Source organism: Macaca fascicularis, chromosome 7 (genome assembly GCF_037993035.2).
Source record: "Macaca fascicularis isolate 582-1 chromosome 7, T2T-MFA8v1.1".
Lineage (NCBI taxonomy): Eukaryota > Metazoa > Chordata > Mammalia > Primates > Cercopithecidae > Macaca > Macaca fascicularis.
The window spans coordinates 164887403-164906340 of NC_088381.1; the positions used below are offsets into that span (position 1 = coordinate 164887403).

Below are 18938 nucleotides of genomic sequence, written 5' to 3' on the forward strand. Positions count from 1 at the left end.
CTCTTTTTGTGCCTGGCTTATTTCACTTAGCATAACTGTCCTCAAGATTCATCTGCAGTGTAGTGCGTGTCAGAATTTACTTCTGTTTTTCAAGACTGAATAATGTTCCATTGTATATACATGCCACATTTATTCATTCATCTGTTAATGGACACTCAGGTTGCTTCCACCTCTTGCTATTATTGTGAATAGTGCTGCTGTGCACATGGGTGTACAGATACCTCTTTGAGACTACAGACTTTTTCCTAGAGATCTGTTAACTTAAAGGAATAAACATCAATTATTTTTTCAAATAAATGTCCTGAATTTCCAAAGATCCTAATTTTATTTAGCAGCACATTTTAAAATATATAATTTATTTTCACATAATACAATTTGTATTTTGGTGTAAGCTGTGGAAATGTAGGTGGTCTGCTTTTGTAACATGATAAAACCCTGGAAAACTGTATATGATAAAGTGGAACAAGCTGCCTGAACGAAAAAGCTCATTTCATCTTGAAAGAAGAATTTACTGTATTCCTCAAATTGCCTAGGACTGTGAGTAACCTAAATGGTAGGCTGGAATCCAGGATACTACTGTATTTTGAAAGCAAAGGGAAGAGAATGTTTCAAGAAAGAAAGAATGAACAGTGTTGAGTACTTCTGGGCAGGCAAATGAGATGATTCAGTGTCAGCTAGATTTCATAACATGGAGATCACTGGTGACCTTAGCAAGGGTTAGAGAGGAATCATGAAGGCGGATCTCAGATGGAGTGAGTTGGATGAGTAGGAGAAGGGAGGTATTGGCACGTACAGACGATTATTGAAACATTTAGCATTGAAAGGGAAAAGAAAGGATGATAGCAGAGGGGGATTAAAAACATTAATTTTTTAAAATGACAGAGCCATAAGCATTTTTAAAAGCTGATGGGAAAGATCTAGTTGACGGAGACATTGAATATATGAGAGAAGGATTAATGAATAGCGTAAGTCTTGACAAGGTTTTAGGGGATGGGATCCAAAGCAAAGGTGAAGGACTTGATGTTTGATGGGAGGAGGATAATTTCTTTCAATGTGATGGGAGATAAGGAAGCTAGGATTGGCTTGAAGTGGGTGCAGGTGGTTTGTAGGAATGACTCTTAGAAATAGGGAATTCCCATCTGAAGTTTCTGTTTTCTGTCTAAACTGGAGTAGGTCATCTGTTGATAATTATGGCTGAGGATGGGGAATTAGAGTTTTGAGGAAGAATAGAGTTCGACATAGTCATTGTAGAGGGTGGTTGCTGGACTTTTGAGGAATGACATTGTCCTTTGCAGTTGGGTGATGTGTATTAAGCATAAAGTTAGACATCCAGTAGTAGGGGAAAAAATACTAACTTAACTTTTTTGCTGTTTAATTTTATGAATTTAGTGAATTCCTAACTACAGTGTATTGTGACTAAGACATTTCTCATATACCAGGAGCTGATAAGCTTATAGGGAACAGTTATTTATCACATTCAATAAGAGGTACAAACAGTACTAAAACTTCAGAGGTCGTATTTGACTTCAGAAGAGATAGGTCTTTAGGTATGGGGAAACTGTCAATCAGTGTATAAGGAGAGGTTATATGAGAGAAAAGGCTTTGTGCTGGGAAGAATAGAGATAAAAATATGTTGGTTCTATATTAATGGAATGGTGAGGTCCAGTTTGTCCAGAATTATCCTTGAATCAGAATGTCTCTATACAATATAAAACATATTAAAGAAGTTTATGACTTTAAAGAAAATTTCATAAAAATATATGACCCCCTAAAGGAGTTTACATGCATAACTATTTTAGGGAAAATTTATGAGTAGTCATTCAGTGTATAACGAGCTTTATTCAGCATTGTAATTTTCCAGTTTGGGTATGATAAATTCATAGAGCTCATTAAGTGTAAGTGTCATTGTTGTGATTCATTCAAGCCTTTTTCCTCTCTTCAGCAGAAGGTTAAAAAAAAAATTCCAAATTTGAATCCAGGACTTGAAGAATGCCAGTTGTCTAAATACAGTACCATATTGTGATAAATATAGCTATTGAAATTTTAAAAAATCTATTCACAAAACTTTGTTTTAATATTCATAGCAGAACTTTTTTTGGAATGTTATCTGAAAAACAGAGGACCATTTTATCATCAGAGCTGACTATTAATTAGGGTATTGTTGCAGATATAAAAGTTGATCTGCCACTGAAATTCTATTTGAATATGTATAGTTCCAAGCTTGCTTTGTGTATTTAATAACTTTAGTACCATAATTACTCTGTTTACAATTAAATTTTGGTGAATATGCTAATATGGAATATACCAATGAGTGATTTCAGCAAAGGGCAGTATTGATTTGCATCTTGATGTGCTTTTCAGTTGCATCTGCATTTCATTTAATATCAAAGGAAAAGAAGTGGTCAGATTATGTAATGCTAAACTTTTTTTTTCTTTGAAACCTCTCTGTTGCATTGGCTACTATAAAAGTAGATTTGCATAGAGTCAGAGGGGCTGAAATTATGTGGGAAGATTTAATTTTGTTAAAGTTTGTGCCTTTCAATGTATTCATTAATAGAAACCTTAATGCAAGCATTGGTTTCATTATTAGAAGAAACCTATAATGTACTAAAGCAATTGTTTAATTCGAATTAGTATTTTAAGTTCTTCAGAAAACTTACTAACTTACTGAAGCAAATACTTGTGATTATGTTATTATCTTTGAGCAGGGACTTCTGGTTTTAAATAATTCCTCTTCTTTTAAGAAATTGCCCGAAAGCAACAAGGAGATTGAAACACAGTGATTTCATATTCTCAGAAACTGAGAAGCTTCTGTAGCCCTTAACCAGAAAATAAGGAGCTGCCAAATGCAGTGAAGGTCAAATAGGGTATGGGAGGATGCTGAAAGGGAACCTGAGACACAGATGTCAGAAAAGCTGGCAGAATTGTGTTCTCGAAAGAAAGTGGCACACCCTGAGAGGCACGTTAATAAGCCTTTGTCTGGGAGAACAGGAATAGGTGTTGGCAGGCAGGGGCACTAGGGAACTTTATGGTGTGATGAAAATGTTCTCTGTCTGGTGGTCGCACAAGTGTATGTACATTTGTAAAATTTTATCATTTTACACTTGTGCAAGTTAGTAATTTATTGCCTCTCACCTCCAAATTCACCCCTTTTTTTCTCTGTTTATATACTTGAGCTAGATCTTTTAAATATTTTTTCTTTTCCTGGACAGTGTTAGATTTTGTCAGTAGAAGGTGAGGAAGGGATACTGCAACACTTAGCAGAGAAAGGGCTTCTCTTGTTGCAGTGTGCTTGTTTTTTTGTTCATTTGTTTGTTTTTCTTACTCTCTTAAGGTGTGGCTGTCAGCTCTGCTTACTCTCCTGTAAGCTTCATTAGCACCCTGGTAGGCAGCTTGTTGCTCCTAACAGTATCTCGTGGGCAGCAGATTCCTGTGGATCAGCTCTAGCCCACTGGCCCTGCAGAGAACTACCCTACCACGCAGTGGGTCACTGCCACTGTCTGTCCAGTGAAGTTTTCCTTTCTTGGGGACTCTCCCTTAACCTTGGAGACAGTAACTGCTCCCTACATTTGCTAGTTCCATATTCCTTCAAGTTTTCTTTTACGTCTGTTAGCACTTGACAACTTTTTACAGATTAATAATTTTTTATGTTACATTTTCTTGTTTTAATTGATTGTGTGTTTTCTAGCTCCTGAATGGACACTGTTATAACACACTTGTGATTTGTGTACCTTACTTACTGTTTTAATTTTACATAAATAAACAGGATGAAATAATAAGTATACTTCTTGATTACTTTCTATAACATGAACCAATTGTTTAAAACACCAAGATGGGGATATAGAATGCTACGAGATCCCTAGGAACCTTCTACCTCCAGCCATTTCTTCTGACTCTTAGTCCCCAAAGTGATATCTGCTGTTTGACTTTTATCACTATTGATTTGTTTTATTATTGAAATTCATATAAATGGAATATAGTATGTACTCTTCTGTCTGGTGCTGCTTTTTCTTAACACAGTGTTTGGTACGTTCATCCGTCTTACTATATTCATTTTCCTGTTGATGGACATACAGGTTTCCAGTTTGTGGCTGTTGTGAATAAAGCTGTTACTATCATTCTTGTACCTGTCTTTGGGTGGACATGTACATGCATAGAAGTTGAATTGCTGGATCAGTTAGCAGGTACTGCCAAACGAATTTTCAAAATGATTGAAACAGTATACAGTGTAGAATTCTGCTTATTCCACCTCCTTACCAGCACTTTGTAGTGTCAGACTTTCACAGTTGAAGTCTTCAAAACCTTAAGGAATAGATCAAATGCTGGTTAAACTCCTTAGATTGTGGTAAAGGAAGAAAAGCTTCCAAAATCTTGTTATGAAGTGAGCATAATATTGATACTAAAACAGATAAATGTAGCAGAAAAAGTAAACTACAGACCAGTCTTATTAATATCAGTCTTGTCTACAGCTATACCACCCTGAATGTGCCCAATCTCATCTGAATATGAGTCTTGTTCCTAAATAAAATATCAAATAGAATTCAGCAGCACACTAAAAAAATTATAACTGCCACCAAGTATAATTTTTTTTTTCTAGGAAGGTTGTGTTAAATAGCTCTATATGAGTATGTGATATACCAGCTGTATTTAAGTCTTTTGTGTTTCTCAAGATGTTAAAAGATAAGTATTGAACAAATATTTATTAATACACTACCATTGGCCCTGCTTATACCTGACTGAAGCAGCCCCCGAGGACTGACAGGGCCATTGGTTGCCTGAGGCCACCTGAGATTATAGGGGCCAGCAAGAGCAAGAGGGAATCCTTCACATCTTTTTCCATTAGAAGTCACAGGAGGGAGTTTCATTTAGATACATTTTGAATAAGTATTTCTGTCATAGTGGCATCGTGCAGAGCAACTGAATATATTTTAGTGACTTCTTAACGTTTATGCGGAGATTTAGATGTGAGGGAAGTTTTAACCTAAGCACAAAGTTAGTTTCAAATGCTAGTTCATAAATCTGATTTTTTTTCTATTTTTCTTTTTTGCAAAGAAACTGGTAATCTAGAATGTACGTGTGAACAACTTTATATGAATATTTTTTGTACTTGGTTTAGTTGAGTTGGTATGATGTATTATATTTAAGTTCTTTAAACACTGGATTTCTTTAATGTATATTGACTGAGGAAAAGAAAGAAAACAAAGCTGGATATCCATTTGGAAAAAGCTGGACTTCTCCTTCATATCTTATACCAAAATAGTTGTAAACAGATCAAAATGTTAACCAGCAAAATATGAACCGTAAAATAACCCAAAGAAAACATGGGATATTAAAAAAATATAATTTGACTGGAGGAGGTCTTTCTAAGGGTAACATGAAATCCAAAGCAAAAAATAAACAGTGCCCCAAAATGAATAGTTACTAATATATATATTGGGAAGACTCTTTGCAAGACACAGAGGTACTCTATTTAATATGCAACATATAAGATGTGCCTGGAAATAAAAAGCAAGACTAATAATTCGAAAGAAAAATGGGCAGAGGTTACTAATAGTTTACAGGAAATGAAATACAGATTTTGCTTAGGAGTGTTTTCTTTTGATTTTTTTTTTGAGAGGGAGGTGGGAATGCCCTGGGCAGGCTCGTTGAGTATGAGAAAATTTCCAGTTTTGATCCCTTGGTGATTATTAATTATAGGAGCAATAATCATTTTGTTAAGGAACCTGGTTTCTTTTCATGGGAAGTGGTATTTCAAGATTACAATTTGTGTGCTAGGGATGTTCTTTGCTGCTGGGTTGATTATTGTTTCTAAGCTTTTTAGTGAATGGGGCTAGGAAATACAAAGATGTGTTTCTGTGTATGTGATTATTTTAAAGATACTTTCTGAACTGAAAATATTTCCAAGTACAGCATTTTGAACTTTACCTCTTCTGTCTTTTGTCTCCATCTTTTTCTTCCATATCTGAATCCTGATTTTTAGGGACACAAGGGAATGATAGAATAATAATATCACATACTTAGTCATTTGCATCATTCCACATGTATGCACACAACAGTCTTAGTTAACAAAACCAAGTATCACAATATGAGTTCTGGAAAGTTGCCTTTTGTGCATATGTTATCCCATTTTTTGATAGTTGTACTATATCTACAGTGTCAGTACATTTGCCCATTATATACTCTTTTCTCTCTTTTATAACCCTCGTTGAGTTTCAGTTCTACAAGTATATATTTTCTGCTCACTGTTACTGACATTTCTTTAGTCATTTTGGATATTGCTGTGGGAGTGGCCGACCCCTTCTACTGGACTTCTTCTCTAGTAGATTCTTATTGCTGTTTTCTATATTGATAACACTTAGCAGTCTTTATACTCGAAATTTAGCTGGGTATAAAATCTTTGGTTCATGTTTTCTTTCCTTGAGTCTTAAATGTGTTATTTTTTCCCCCCCTGGCGTAAAATGTTGCTGTTAAAGTGATGACAATTTGATTTTATTTTCCTTATAAAATATCTGCAGATGCTCAAAAAATATTTTCATTTACTATTAACTAAATTGTATCTTGGTGATGGTCATTCTGGGTTGATCTTTCAAATGTATGTGATATGACCTTTCAAAGTGTAGTTTTATGTTTTTTTAAATTAAGTTCAGGAAAGTTTTCTTGAATTAAAGGATTTTTAATATTCTGTTCCCTTGCTTTGATTTTCTTTGTTGTATGTATGTTGGTTTTTTTGTGTATATTTTCTTAAATTTTTGTCTTCTTTGATTTTTTGTTTCTTTCCTTTTCACTATTTCTCTTGTCGTTGAAAAGTTTTATTTACTCTTATGTTCCTTCTAATTTAGTTTTTATTTCTGAACTGATTTTTGTCTTTCATTTTCAATTACTCTGTCATCTGATTTCTGAATTTTTCTAATTCTGATTGATGTTAGTCTGTATATAAAGTGTTTTTTAGCTTGTTTTGAAATACTAATTTATAGCTATCCACCTTTTGGGAGGCATGTTTTCTTATGTACTTTTCTAAAGGGATTTTTTTTTTTCTCTTTAAAAATACGAACTTAGTGTGGGACTGAGCTTTGATCTCTTTTTGTTGCTGAGTTTTGTATGCAGCCAGTTTTCCCTTATTTGCAATTAGTTTTAGATGGTATGGTTCAGGGAGAGTGTATGTCATTCTCTAGATCCCACTCTTCACTTGTTTTTGTGTAGTATTCCAAAATACTGAGGCTAACTTATAGATCCACTTTCATTTGAGCTTTCTTTTTCCTTTCTTTGTGTTATCCTTGTGATGCTCACTTTGGCTTCATCCCTAGCAGTTTCTCCTCAGCCTGAGGCTTTGACCTAGAAGGGGCCTTGACTGGTTATTTTGAGAGTTTGTAGAGGCAACAGGCTTCACCTTCTTGAGACCTCACCAAGGACCACTTGCACTTCCTGGCTGTAGGAGTGGCAGAGCCCTTCTTGTTTCAGTTGCTTTTCTCACAGGGTCTTGTGTGCTTCTAAAACAAGTAGCTCCTGATAGATAATTTTGGGATTCTCAGATTTATCAGAGGCACCACCCTTTCTTCTGTTTCCTTCTTTACAGTTGCTGATACCACACACAACTTGTTGCTGTTTGTCATGGTCTGTCTTCACCTGCTCACATTTTGGGATTTGTAGAGATAAGGGGATATTGTTCCTCTGGTTGGTTGGAGAGGTTATCCATGGGTTTTGAGTTTCGCTCTCCAGTTGTCCTGTCCAGGTTTATGGGGGAATTCAGGGAGATGAAACAGCTGTGCTGCTGCCTCCACCACGTGCAGCGTTAACCTTCAGGAGCTGTGATTTAGAAGCGTATTGAAGAGACTGACAGTGATGACGCTGTTCTGTGGGACTATTTTTAGGAAAGAAAGTCATTCCAAGCCTTAATTAATTATTACAATTAGTTTCAATTAGTTGGCCACAGAAATAAAACTAAAAATAAAAGCAAACAGCTTTATTTGGAGGAAAATCACTTTTTATTGACCACAATTTACATTGAGTAGATGCTGAGCCAGAATATTTCATTTAAAATATGATATTTTTGTCACTTCTGGAAAGGAATTTCAGAAAAACACAAAAGATTGTGCAGTCACTATTTTGAGATATATAAAGATAAAATACATGTTGTCCACTCATTTTAAACTATTTTGATTACTATAAGGAACCAGTCAAATAAGAGATTGATGATTTGATAAAGTTGGTTAAAATTCAGAAGGGCATCTGTTTTAATATTTGGAAGTACTATGTGTTTTAGTTGTTTCTCTTATTTGGTTTACTACCATAGGTGTAAAAATAACCTTTTTTTGTGTTTGAGTCTAGGCTAGCTTGGTTGGCACTGAAATTCCATTTTGCAAGATTTTACCATGACTGAAAACACATTCATTAAGAGAACTAATTGATACGAAGAAATAACAGAGATACATTTATTTATTTTGAAGATGTTTTTGCTTAGAGAAGATTTAGACAGCAAAGATGCATTAGTATTCTATGGGAAAAATTCAATTTAAAAATCCCCACTAAATTAATAAGGAACATTTGCAGATAAGGAGTTTGTATATTTGAAGAGATACTGGGTGAGTTGCTGAAAAATTCCAGTTAAATGTACTGTGTATGTATGTAGCGTATCTAGGCTCAAAACTGAGCTACAGACTTCTTTCATGTGAATAACCATTTCAAGTATTGCATACTGTCTTAATGATTCTTATTAACCTTCTTTCTTTTCTGTATCTCCAGTATGTTTTTAGGGAACTATGGAACCTAACAAATACTTGTCTTAAATCTTTTTTGATTAGTATTTGTAGAACCGAGAGTTTGAAATCACACAACACATACATGTACACATGCATACTAGTACAAATTGAGTTCCTTCAGTCAACAAAGTGAGTTACACTTGAGGGCACTTGAAGCCCAGCGTGGAGTGACTTGATCAAGATTTCCCAACCAGCCGGTGTCTTACCTGCAATCCAGGCCTTTTGATTTCAGTCAGTGCTCTTTTCACAATAAAACACTGCTTTCTCTGAATGTTATGATAAACTCATGTGTTACTGAGAAAAGTGAGTCATGATCCATCTCCTAAAGGACAGTTAATGAGAAAGGAAACTTAGGAATGCTGGGTGTCACCAGCTTTGCCCAGATGACTAAGCCACAGTTTCTCCTGTCAGTCTTGAAAGTTGTGCTCCTTCGTTACAGTGACTTCCATAATTGTGGAGCATGTTGGTGAGGTCTTGGAGCCAGGTAGTCATCAGTGCAAATTTCTGTTATTCCACCACTTACCAGCTTGCTGAGCCTTAATTTCCTCGAAATGGGGATGATGATGTAATCTTCACAGAGTCACGAGGATGGATGGGAACCTGTGTAAAGCATTTACTAGCATGTTCCAGGAACCTTTGCCCTTTCCCCTTGTGCTCAATTGCCTTATGTTTTCAATCTCTGTACTATGTTTTGTCATATCGGTATTGACCTTAATAAACTCTTCATTTTGTTCCTATAAAATATGCATTCTGATTGCATGCACCTTTCCTTCTCAACTTCATAGAGCAATTCTTTGTTGTTAAATAGCATTTTTAGTTGTAGTTGATCATTATGCCATTGGAACTTAAACCTAATTATTTCCTTGAAAATAATTGCATGTATGATTTTATTGTCTCTTCTCCAAAGTTAAGAGGTAATCAAATAGGATTTGAGCCATTATAAGTCAGAATTAACAGATATCCTTTACGTTTTGGAGTAAGTAGGAATTTGAACAGCATCTCCATATAGAAGTTTTCCTTAGGGAAAAATGTTTTGAACACTTCTAAGATTACAGTTCTGACCGTGTCCTTGTTTCATGTTACAGTGAAAATGCCTCGTGTAAAAGCAGCTCAAGCTGGAAGACAGGGTCCCGCAAAGAGACATCTTGCAGAACAGTTTGCAGTTGGGGAGATAATAACTGACATGGCAAAAAAGGAATGGAAAGTAGGATTGCCTATTGGCCAAGGAGGCTTTGGCTGCATATATCTTGGTAAGTGTGTGACTGCTGCTGATGGGCAATCCAAAGATGTATATGCTTATGAAAATGGTTTCTCAATTATGAGCTATTATAGGATGTTCCTAATAATCTGCAGTCAACTTAATAGTTTCTGATTAAGCAAAAATGCATCTCTGACGTAGGAGTGGAAATTGCTAATGCAGTCACAACAGAAAAAGAGGGTAAAATAGCTGTAATACTATCATTAGTGAGCACTAGGACTTTAGATTTTTAAGATACTTTATGTAATCTTAATCTCTTTTGAGACCCAAAGAAACCCATGTACATATCTTTCCCCTCCCACCTCCACCTATGTGGGATTTATTCCCTCTGTCTAATTTGGAGATTTGCAAATCTTTTACAAGTGTGGGTTTCGTGTTTCTTTCTGTGCAACGCTCTTAGCCATCATACTGGAACTAGGAGAATTACCCAGAAACTGCATATTAGGCCTGATTAAATGTGCAGATAACTAACATACTTATTCTGAAATTTTTGGGGACCCCTTGTGGAATCCTGAAATTCTGTTATATTAACTAAATTATGGACTTAAAAAATATTTTACCTGATTGCTTCTAAAGCTGTTTCCCCAATAAATATTAGTAGTGATACAATGCAATTCATATTTGCTTCTGATTTTTCTAACTTTTCCATTCTATATTCTCACTCTACTTCTAATCTCAGATTAATTAATTTCTGGAATGGAGGTTTATAAAATTTTATTTTTAGCATTATCTTACTCAGAATACTAATAATATGACAGATTAGTGTCACCTGGGAACTTGTTAGACCTGCAGATTTTTGAGCCTTACCTCAGACTACCAATCAGAGCCGTAGGGGGAGGGCCCAGCAGTGTTTGATCAAGGTGATTCTGATGCATGCTAAAGTTTGAGAACCACTGACGTAGGTGAATGACCATTGCCCTTACTCAAGAGGAGTAAACACTTCACCTGCTCCAGGACCAGTGGGCTGCCGTTGGTCAGTTGCAGTTTCTGTAGCTATCTTTATGAAACATAGCTTGAAATCTAGTGCTTTATCATATTTTATACATATGATTCCTGTCGGTCAGTAGCACCCTTTTTGTGAAATATGTGTTGATTCTCTCGTTTTGTTGAGAGCCAAACCCATTCCAGTGAACTAGGCTGTACCTCTGATTTATGGCAAAAATCCTTATAAATCATGAAAGAGTAGTGGCTATATTAGCCAGGTATATATTTTTGATCTTGTGATTTAGGGGAGATGGTAGATTATATAAGCTGTCTTTACTACAGGATATGTGGACTTATGCCATCCTATAATAATAGAAACCTGTCTCTAAAAAAATAGTTCTTCATTTTATATTAATTTACTTTTGTAACCGTTTGCAAATTTAAAACTTGCCTTGTATGTGTCTCTGTTTTATCTGTATTTATCATCAAAAGATGCCATCTAATAGTATTTTTAATAGGCAATGATTTGACCTCTGTAATAAAACTTTACTTTTATAAGGTTGGGATGACTAATCTGTAAAAGGAAGCACTTGCTTGAGTATTGTCGCCTCCAGTCTCTCTCTCTGTGATACACTGAAACAGCCAGATTCAAGATCATCAGCAGTTGCTGTTAATGAATTAAAAAGATTGCTTTTGAATTTTCTTTGCATTTTTTTCTATAGCATTTGATACTGTTTATCTTTGTTTCTCATAACAATTGCTTCCATTATCGTTTATGATAACATACCTTTCCCCTAGTTTTCTTTCTGCTTTTCTGGCTGTGCTTCGTCATCTTTATAGGCACTTCTGTGTGTTCCAGCTTTTCTTCTTCTGTTCACTTTTTATTCTGTATATTCTATCTGAGTGATGTCAAGCTTCTCTTACTGTCTCTTTACTGTTGATTTCTCTCTGTTTTTTTCTGTAGCCTAGGACACGATTTCCTGAGTCCAGGTCCGTAGCCACTGGCCTGTAAGGAATCTCTACTTAGATATTCTACAGGCATTTCTAAAACTCGTATCATCATCTTTTATCTCCTGATCCTGTCATGAGGATTGTCTCAATGAATGACAGCCTTGAAGCCAGAAACTGGGAAGGCATTCTTGAGCATTCCTTCACTAATATCCTTCACTAATAATTCCTTTTCTAGTCCTGTTGTTTTACCTGGGTGACTTCTCAGATCCATTCATTTCTCTCCACCTTTGCAGCCACTGTCCTGGTCAGGTCATTATTATGTCTTGTCTGGACTCTGACTGTAGCACCGAATCTTCTCTGTCCCAGTCTTGCTGCCTTGCACACCATTGTTATCAGTATGGCTTTTATGACCAAGTACACTGATCAGATAATATGATCATCCTGTTTAAACCTCTCTGATGGCTCCCCAGTGCCCTTCAAATAAGGTGCCAGACTTTTAAAGAGTGACGTACAAGACCCTTCATATACAACATTTATCTTCATCCGTTTTATCTCCTCAAAGTCTGTGCTTCAGCCATCTTGCTGCCCTTTGGACTCTTGATCTTTGTATATGATCTTTAAAATTTTTTTAATATATTTTATTTTACATTATTTTTGTACCAAACCTGTGAAAAATTTTTAGTAGCTTTCCTGAGGTATAATCCATATACTTAGACTATTGGTTTAGCCTCTTGACTGATCTACCTGCCTCTGCCCCTTGCCTCTATACTCCATTCTCCACAAAGCAGCCGAAAGAAGTCTTTGTTACCACAGTCTGATTTTGCTGATCCTCTGCCAGTGGCTCCCCATCTCATTCATAGTGACAGCCAAAACCTATATGTTACCTGTTAAACCCATCGTGTTTGTTCCCTGCTGCTTTCGCTTTCTGATCTCTCTTCTTCTGCCTCACTTAGTTCTCCCCAGCTACTTTTGTCTGCTTGTTTTCCAAACATGTCAAGCATACTCCTGCATCAGGGTCTTATTTATTTATTTGTTTATTTAGAGATGGAGTCTCACTCTTTTGCCCAGACTGGAGTGGAGTGGCATGATCTTGGCTCACTGCAACCTCTGTCTTTCAGGTTCAAGTGATTCTCCCACCTTAGCCTCCCAAGTAGCTGGGATTACAGGTGCATGCCACCACCATGCCTGGCTAATTTTTGTATTTTTAGTAGAGACAGGGTTTTGCCATGTTGGCCAGGCTGCTCTCGAACTCTTGACCTTGGTAATCCACCTACCTTGGCCTCCCAAAGTGCTGGGATTGCAGGTGTGAGCCACTGTGCCCGCCCACATCAGGGTCTTGGTGCTGCTTCCCCTGGGGTGCTCTTCACTTAAATGCATACATGGCTTATTCCCTCCCTGCTCTCAGGCCACTGCTTGGGTAACACCAGGTCAGTGTTACTTGTGGCCACACTGCTTACCTCTCTTTCCTGCTTAATTTGTCCTCTACAGCACTTCACACTGTCAGATGTACTTCATATTTTATTTCTGGTCTGCATCCTACCACTGAAATGATGGCTTTGTAAGAGTAAGGATTTTGTTTTTTTTTTCGTAAGTGAGGATTTTTTCCTGTTCATTGCTAAATCTCTATTTCCTAGAAACTGACATTTAGTATGTACTTGGTAAATATTTGTTTAATGAATATGGGCAACCTTATTTTTCTAACTCAGTATTCTGGGGCAACTGTACTTCTTTATTTGCTTGAAATAAAATGACAGCCACATTAAAATTATTCTGATGGCAGTTGAAAGTTCTAGTGCCAACATCCTGAACTATTGGTCCAGATAAGTTTTTCCTAAACTAGTGCTTTTTAGAACTTTAGCTTCCTCATTTTTTACTCTTCAGATGCTCCTCTTAAAAGAATTTCATACTTTATTAAAGAAATGTATCACTTACCCTCTGAGGAATTCACAATATCCTTTAGCATATCAAAGGCCATTAGTACTTTTGAATAAAGAAATCTTTAACTTATTTAACTCAGTTTCCCATATGTAATTGATAATCATATGGAAGAAACCAGAAATTGTAAGATGTATTCTAAATTCAGATATGGTAAAACATGAACAAAAGTCTTAAAATATGTGAAATGTACTGTAATATTCTGAGAAACATATTTGGGAACTGAAGTGTATTCTATCAAGGGTTACAGATACACAAACCTAAATATTATTTATAACATTACTTGTTCTGATGTTAAATATTTTACTTTTTTAAACAGCTGATATGAATTCTTCAGAGTCAGTTGGCAGTGATGCACCTTGTGTTGTAAAAGTGGTAAGAAATATTTTAGCTAATTTGTTTCTTTTCTGTTGATTTGGTGTAGTATTTGTTTTGTAAAATGCCTTTTTTGATGAGCTAGAATTGATTAAACCATAAGATACCAAATTTTTAATAATTTAAAAAATATGTAATAAGACACAAAAGTAGCTTTATAGTTTTAAATCACTTGAGTGTGAAAATTTCCTCTCTTGAAATAAAGTGGTCCTGGTATTTGGGGGTAAATGAATGAAAGCATAGAGGCATGCAGATGTGGAATAAAAATATTCAGCTCATTTAAGAAATTTCAGCTACTTTTACAGATACTTTTTATATTTATATCCTATAAGTATACTAATTTAATATAATTTTATTGTATTTTATTTTGCATTTGCTTCTGGACTTCCACTTGGTCAGTTTTTTTCTGTTTATTCCCAGTTTTCTTCCCCTTCCATTTTTGTAAATTAAATTATTTATTTAGTTGTGATTGTTGGGCCTTTTTTGCTATAATAATGTTGAAATTAGTTTGTAATGAGTAAAGATTGGCGACATCCTGTCTGACATAAGCATACTTCTAACAGCCAGATCAATTTATATGTTGGCAAACTAGAAGACATTTTAACTATTTTTTAAGTCAATTATGTACCTTTTTGCTTACCAACATTTGTTACTCCCCTTCTTCAAAGTTATTTGATACATATGAAGAATATGTTTTGGTTAAATAGAAGAACCAACAGGATGTATTATCTGGGCAAATTAACATATAACTCCTCCCTTACTTTTTCTCCTACAGGATACATGTATTAGGGTTCTCTAAGGGGACAGAACTAATGGGATAGATGTACATATGAAGGGAACACCCCCACGATTTAATTACCTCCCACCAGATCCCTCCCACAACCTCATGGGGATTATGGGAGCTACAATCCAAGATGAGATTTGGGTGGGGACACAGCCAAACCATATCAGCCAGAACTCAGAAATTAGGATTACTCTGAAGGTTTTCATTTTGTTTCATTTTACTCCCTTTTATATTTTATCTCTTAGGAGTTAGGAGTCAGCTTTTTTGGACCTTTTTAGTGATTTTTAAACTTTTTTTAAAAAATTGAGGCATAATTTTTACAGGGAAGTACGTAGATATAAAATGAATAATTTGAAGGCTTTTGACAAGCACATATACCTGTGTATCCCTCACCTCTTAAAATGTAGAACATTTCCATCACACTAAAAAGATTCCTTATGTTCTTTATCAGTCAAAACCCTACTCCCTTGCACCGTTGGAGGCAACCACTTGTCTTGAGTTGTTTTTTTTTTCCTTTTTTTGCCATGAATGAGTTATTCCTGTTCCAGAAGGTTGTGTAAATGGTATTAAACGGTATATATTGTTTTGTAACTTCTTATGCTCAGCATAATGTTTTAATGGTTCATCCATATTGTTGGTGTATCAATCATTTGATTTTATTGCTCTCTTGATAGACATTGGGGTTGTTTCCAGTTTTTGGTATTATGAGTAAAGCTTCTATAAACATTCTTGTACAAGTGTTTTTATGGACATAGGTTTTTTTCTTGGATAAATACTTAGAGTTACTGGTTTATAGGGAAGATGTCTATTTAAACTTATAAGAAAGTACTAGGCAGATTTCCAAAATGGCTGTGCTCTTTTACACATTGGCCAATAATACATGACAGTTCTGTTTGTTTCCTCTTCAACATTTGGCATTGTCAGGTGTGTGTATTTGTTTTTTAGCCATTACAGTTAGCGTGTAGATGTGAGTTATAGTTTCAGTTTGCATTTACTTGATGTCTAATGATTTTGGGCAGTTTTTTGTTGTGCTTATTGGCCATTCATGTATTTTCCTTTGTGGAGTGCCTCTTCCATCGTTTTTGCCCCTTTCCTCTTATTTTTATCTTTTAAAAATAACTGGGTTGTTTTGCTTTTTATAATTGAGTAGTAAGAGAGTTTTTTTCTGGATGCAGTTCCTTTTTCAGATATGTGTTTTAAACATTTTCTACTGTAGTTTGCCTATTCATTTTTTGAATGCTTTTTCTACATCTGAGATGAATCACAGGATTTTTCTCCTTTATTCTGTTAATGTGGCAGTTACATTGATTGATATTTGAGTATTAACCAAACTTTGTATTCTTAACATACACTCCACTTAGTCATGGTGTATTACACTTTTTACATACTGCTAGAACTGATTTGTGAATACTTCGTTAAGCATTCTTCTGTCTTTGCTCATGAAGGATAGTGGTCTTTTGTTTTTTTCCCCACTGTTTCTTAATTTAAAGTTTCCAATCTCATTGTTGATTTTGGTAGCAGAGTTCCCTACCTGGCACTCTGTTTGGTCTTCCCCGTTTTGCCCTGTAGGTATCTTAAGTCTCCTCCTTTTTACTCCTAGGGCCTCTAGGAGAAAAAACCAGGGCTGCCGTGGACTCACTTTGTTTTCTGTCTTTTAGGGGTCACAGTCCTCCTGTCCTGCCCATTATCTAATTTCTGAAAACAGAAATTTTGTTTTTTTAAAGTCTGTTTTTATCTTTGTTTGCAGCGGGAGGGCTGGGTCCCAGTTATTCCCTCGTGCAGGGAAGCGGAAGCAAAGTGATGCCTTTCAAGTTGTGTCAGTGCTTTATTTCTCCTGCCCCTTTTCATGATGGCCTTTCATTGTGGATTTTTCTTCTTTTTCATTTATGGAATAACATTCTTTTGGGAATATTCAGCCTGCTGCTAAATCAGAGGAACTAAGTTCTTACTATTAAATTGGGTCATTTGTATTTAATTGCAGAATATTGTGTCCATTTGTTTTTGATAATACAAATTAAAATATTAAAATCTATGGGTAAGATGAGTTTCTTCTTAGGTTCATTAAGAGTTCTGTTGTGAGAAGAAAGCAAGTCTCCTTATGACGTCTCATAATGTTGAGGTTCAAATGATGTGGTTACCTCTGACCCCTTGCAGTTAGTTGGCATAGCCGTTTCTGTGTCTTGGAAGGAAAGTGTGCCAGTGTCATATCTTGTAGGTGGAATGGTGTATAATCATGTCTTTTTTGTTCTGTATAGCCTGAACCTTTTTTTTTTTTTGAAAAAGGGTCTCACCCTGTTGCCTGGGCTGAAGTGCATTGGTGCAATTATAGCTCATTGCAGCCTTGATCTCCTGGTTTCAAGTGATCCTCTTGCCTCAGCCTCTCTAGTAGCTGGGACTACCAGCATGCACCACCATGCCTGGCTAATCTTTTTGATTTTTTAGTGGAGATGAGGTCTTGCTTTGTTGCCCAGGCTGGTGTCAAACTCAGGCTCAAGTGATCTTTCCCTCTCAGCCTCCTAAAGTGCTGGGGTTACAGGCGTGAGCCATGGCACATGGCCTCTGAACTTAAGTTGTATTTTATCTTAGAATGATGTGCTTTCTTATTGTACTTAGAAATATTTCTGTTGTTCTTTATTGTGAGTGATTAGAAGTATTTCTGTTGTTAGTCAATGTAACTTGACTTTTACTGCCTTTTTAAGTTACACGGTTAAGAAAAAACATGGCCAGGAACAGGTATTTTCTATATGCTTAAGGTAATGAATTATATTTTTAAGTTTAAGAACAAGTACCTAGTTTAGGACTGTGTATCTCCTGTCTCCTGATGTAGTTCTGTTTCCATTATCCTTTATTATTTCTTCTCTTTGTAATTAGGACAGCGATAAATACTCAGTTGATTTTTCTTTTGCATTTAATATTTTAGTAACTTTTTGGATATTGTAGTTATCCTAGAAGAATGTCATACACAAAACAATATTACTGACCAGGCGCAGTGGCTCACGCTTGTAAACCCAACACTTTGAGAGGCTGAGGCGGGTGAATGACTTGAGGTCAGGAGTTCAAGACCAGCCTGGCCAACATGGTGAAACCCCATCTCTACTAAAAATACAAAAATTATCCGGACATGGTGGTGCATGCCTGTAATCCCAACTACTCGGGAGGCTGAGGCAGGAGAATCACTTGAAACTGGGAGGTGGAGGTTGCAGTGAGCTGAGATGGTGCCACTGCACTCCAGCCTAAGCTACAGAGTGAGACTCTTATCTCAAAAAAAAAAAAAAAAAAAACCCAAAAATAAAACAAAAAATAATATTATTGACTTTCTCTTTCCTTTGAAGGGGAAATTTGTAACTTCTATTTGCTTCTTTTCCCCTAACACTCTCTCCTGAATAAACACCTATAGCACTCATTGTATTAACATTTATTTTAGAATTTTATTCTTCTTATGCCACTAGTTGTTTTTAGTTTTTTTGAATGTGTTTATTCTGTCTCTCTAACTAAATTTTAAATTATCTGATAAGGACCTTGTCAATGAAGTTTGTTTTCCCTATGCGGTCTTTAGATGCTTGTTTTATTTATTCTTTTGAATACTTTTTAGCCATTAATTGCCCATTGCCTTTTTACTACTCTCTTCATTTACTCTCAACTTCCTGATGTCCTTCACTTTCCTGTCTTATCTGTACCATAGAGAGTAGGCCCACTCATAATTTGCCTTCTCACACTTTATAATATTAATAGTTGAAATGTTTCACCAAATAACAAACATGTAAAATGAGTATCAGTTCTTCCTGGTATTAAAATCAGAACTGTTTATGAACATTTGTCATTTAAAACATTATGGGCTATTAAAGATCATGTTTTCAAAGAACATGTACTACTCTTTGGGGAAGTTTTATAATTATTTCCAAAAAAGCAGGATACAAAGTTCTATATGTAGTATGAAGGTTTTATAAAATGGCTA

General features: G+C 35.7%; 1 protein-coding gene across 16 annotated transcripts in view; it reads left to right on the plus strand.

Annotated features, from left to right (window-relative positions):
- Window positions 1-18938, plus strand: part of VRK1 (VRK serine/threonine kinase 1) — a 112660-nt gene that overhangs the window by 26435 nt on the left and 67287 nt on the right. For 14 of the 16 annotated variants that reach the window (XR_012416339.1, XM_065518433.2, XM_005562174.4 and 11 more), the window contains exons 2-3: window positions 9842-10006; window positions 14144-14199. The exons of the other annotated variants lie outside the window; for them this stretch is intronic. Coding sequence is in view for 10 of the 14 variants with exons in the window: in XM_065518433.2 (XP_065374505.1) it covers window positions 9847-10006; window positions 14144-14199 (216 nt within the window). In the remaining 4 variants the exon portion in view is untranslated. The remainder of the gene's footprint in view (window positions 1-9841; window positions 10007-14143; window positions 14200-18938) is intronic. 16 annotated transcript variants of the gene reach the window in all.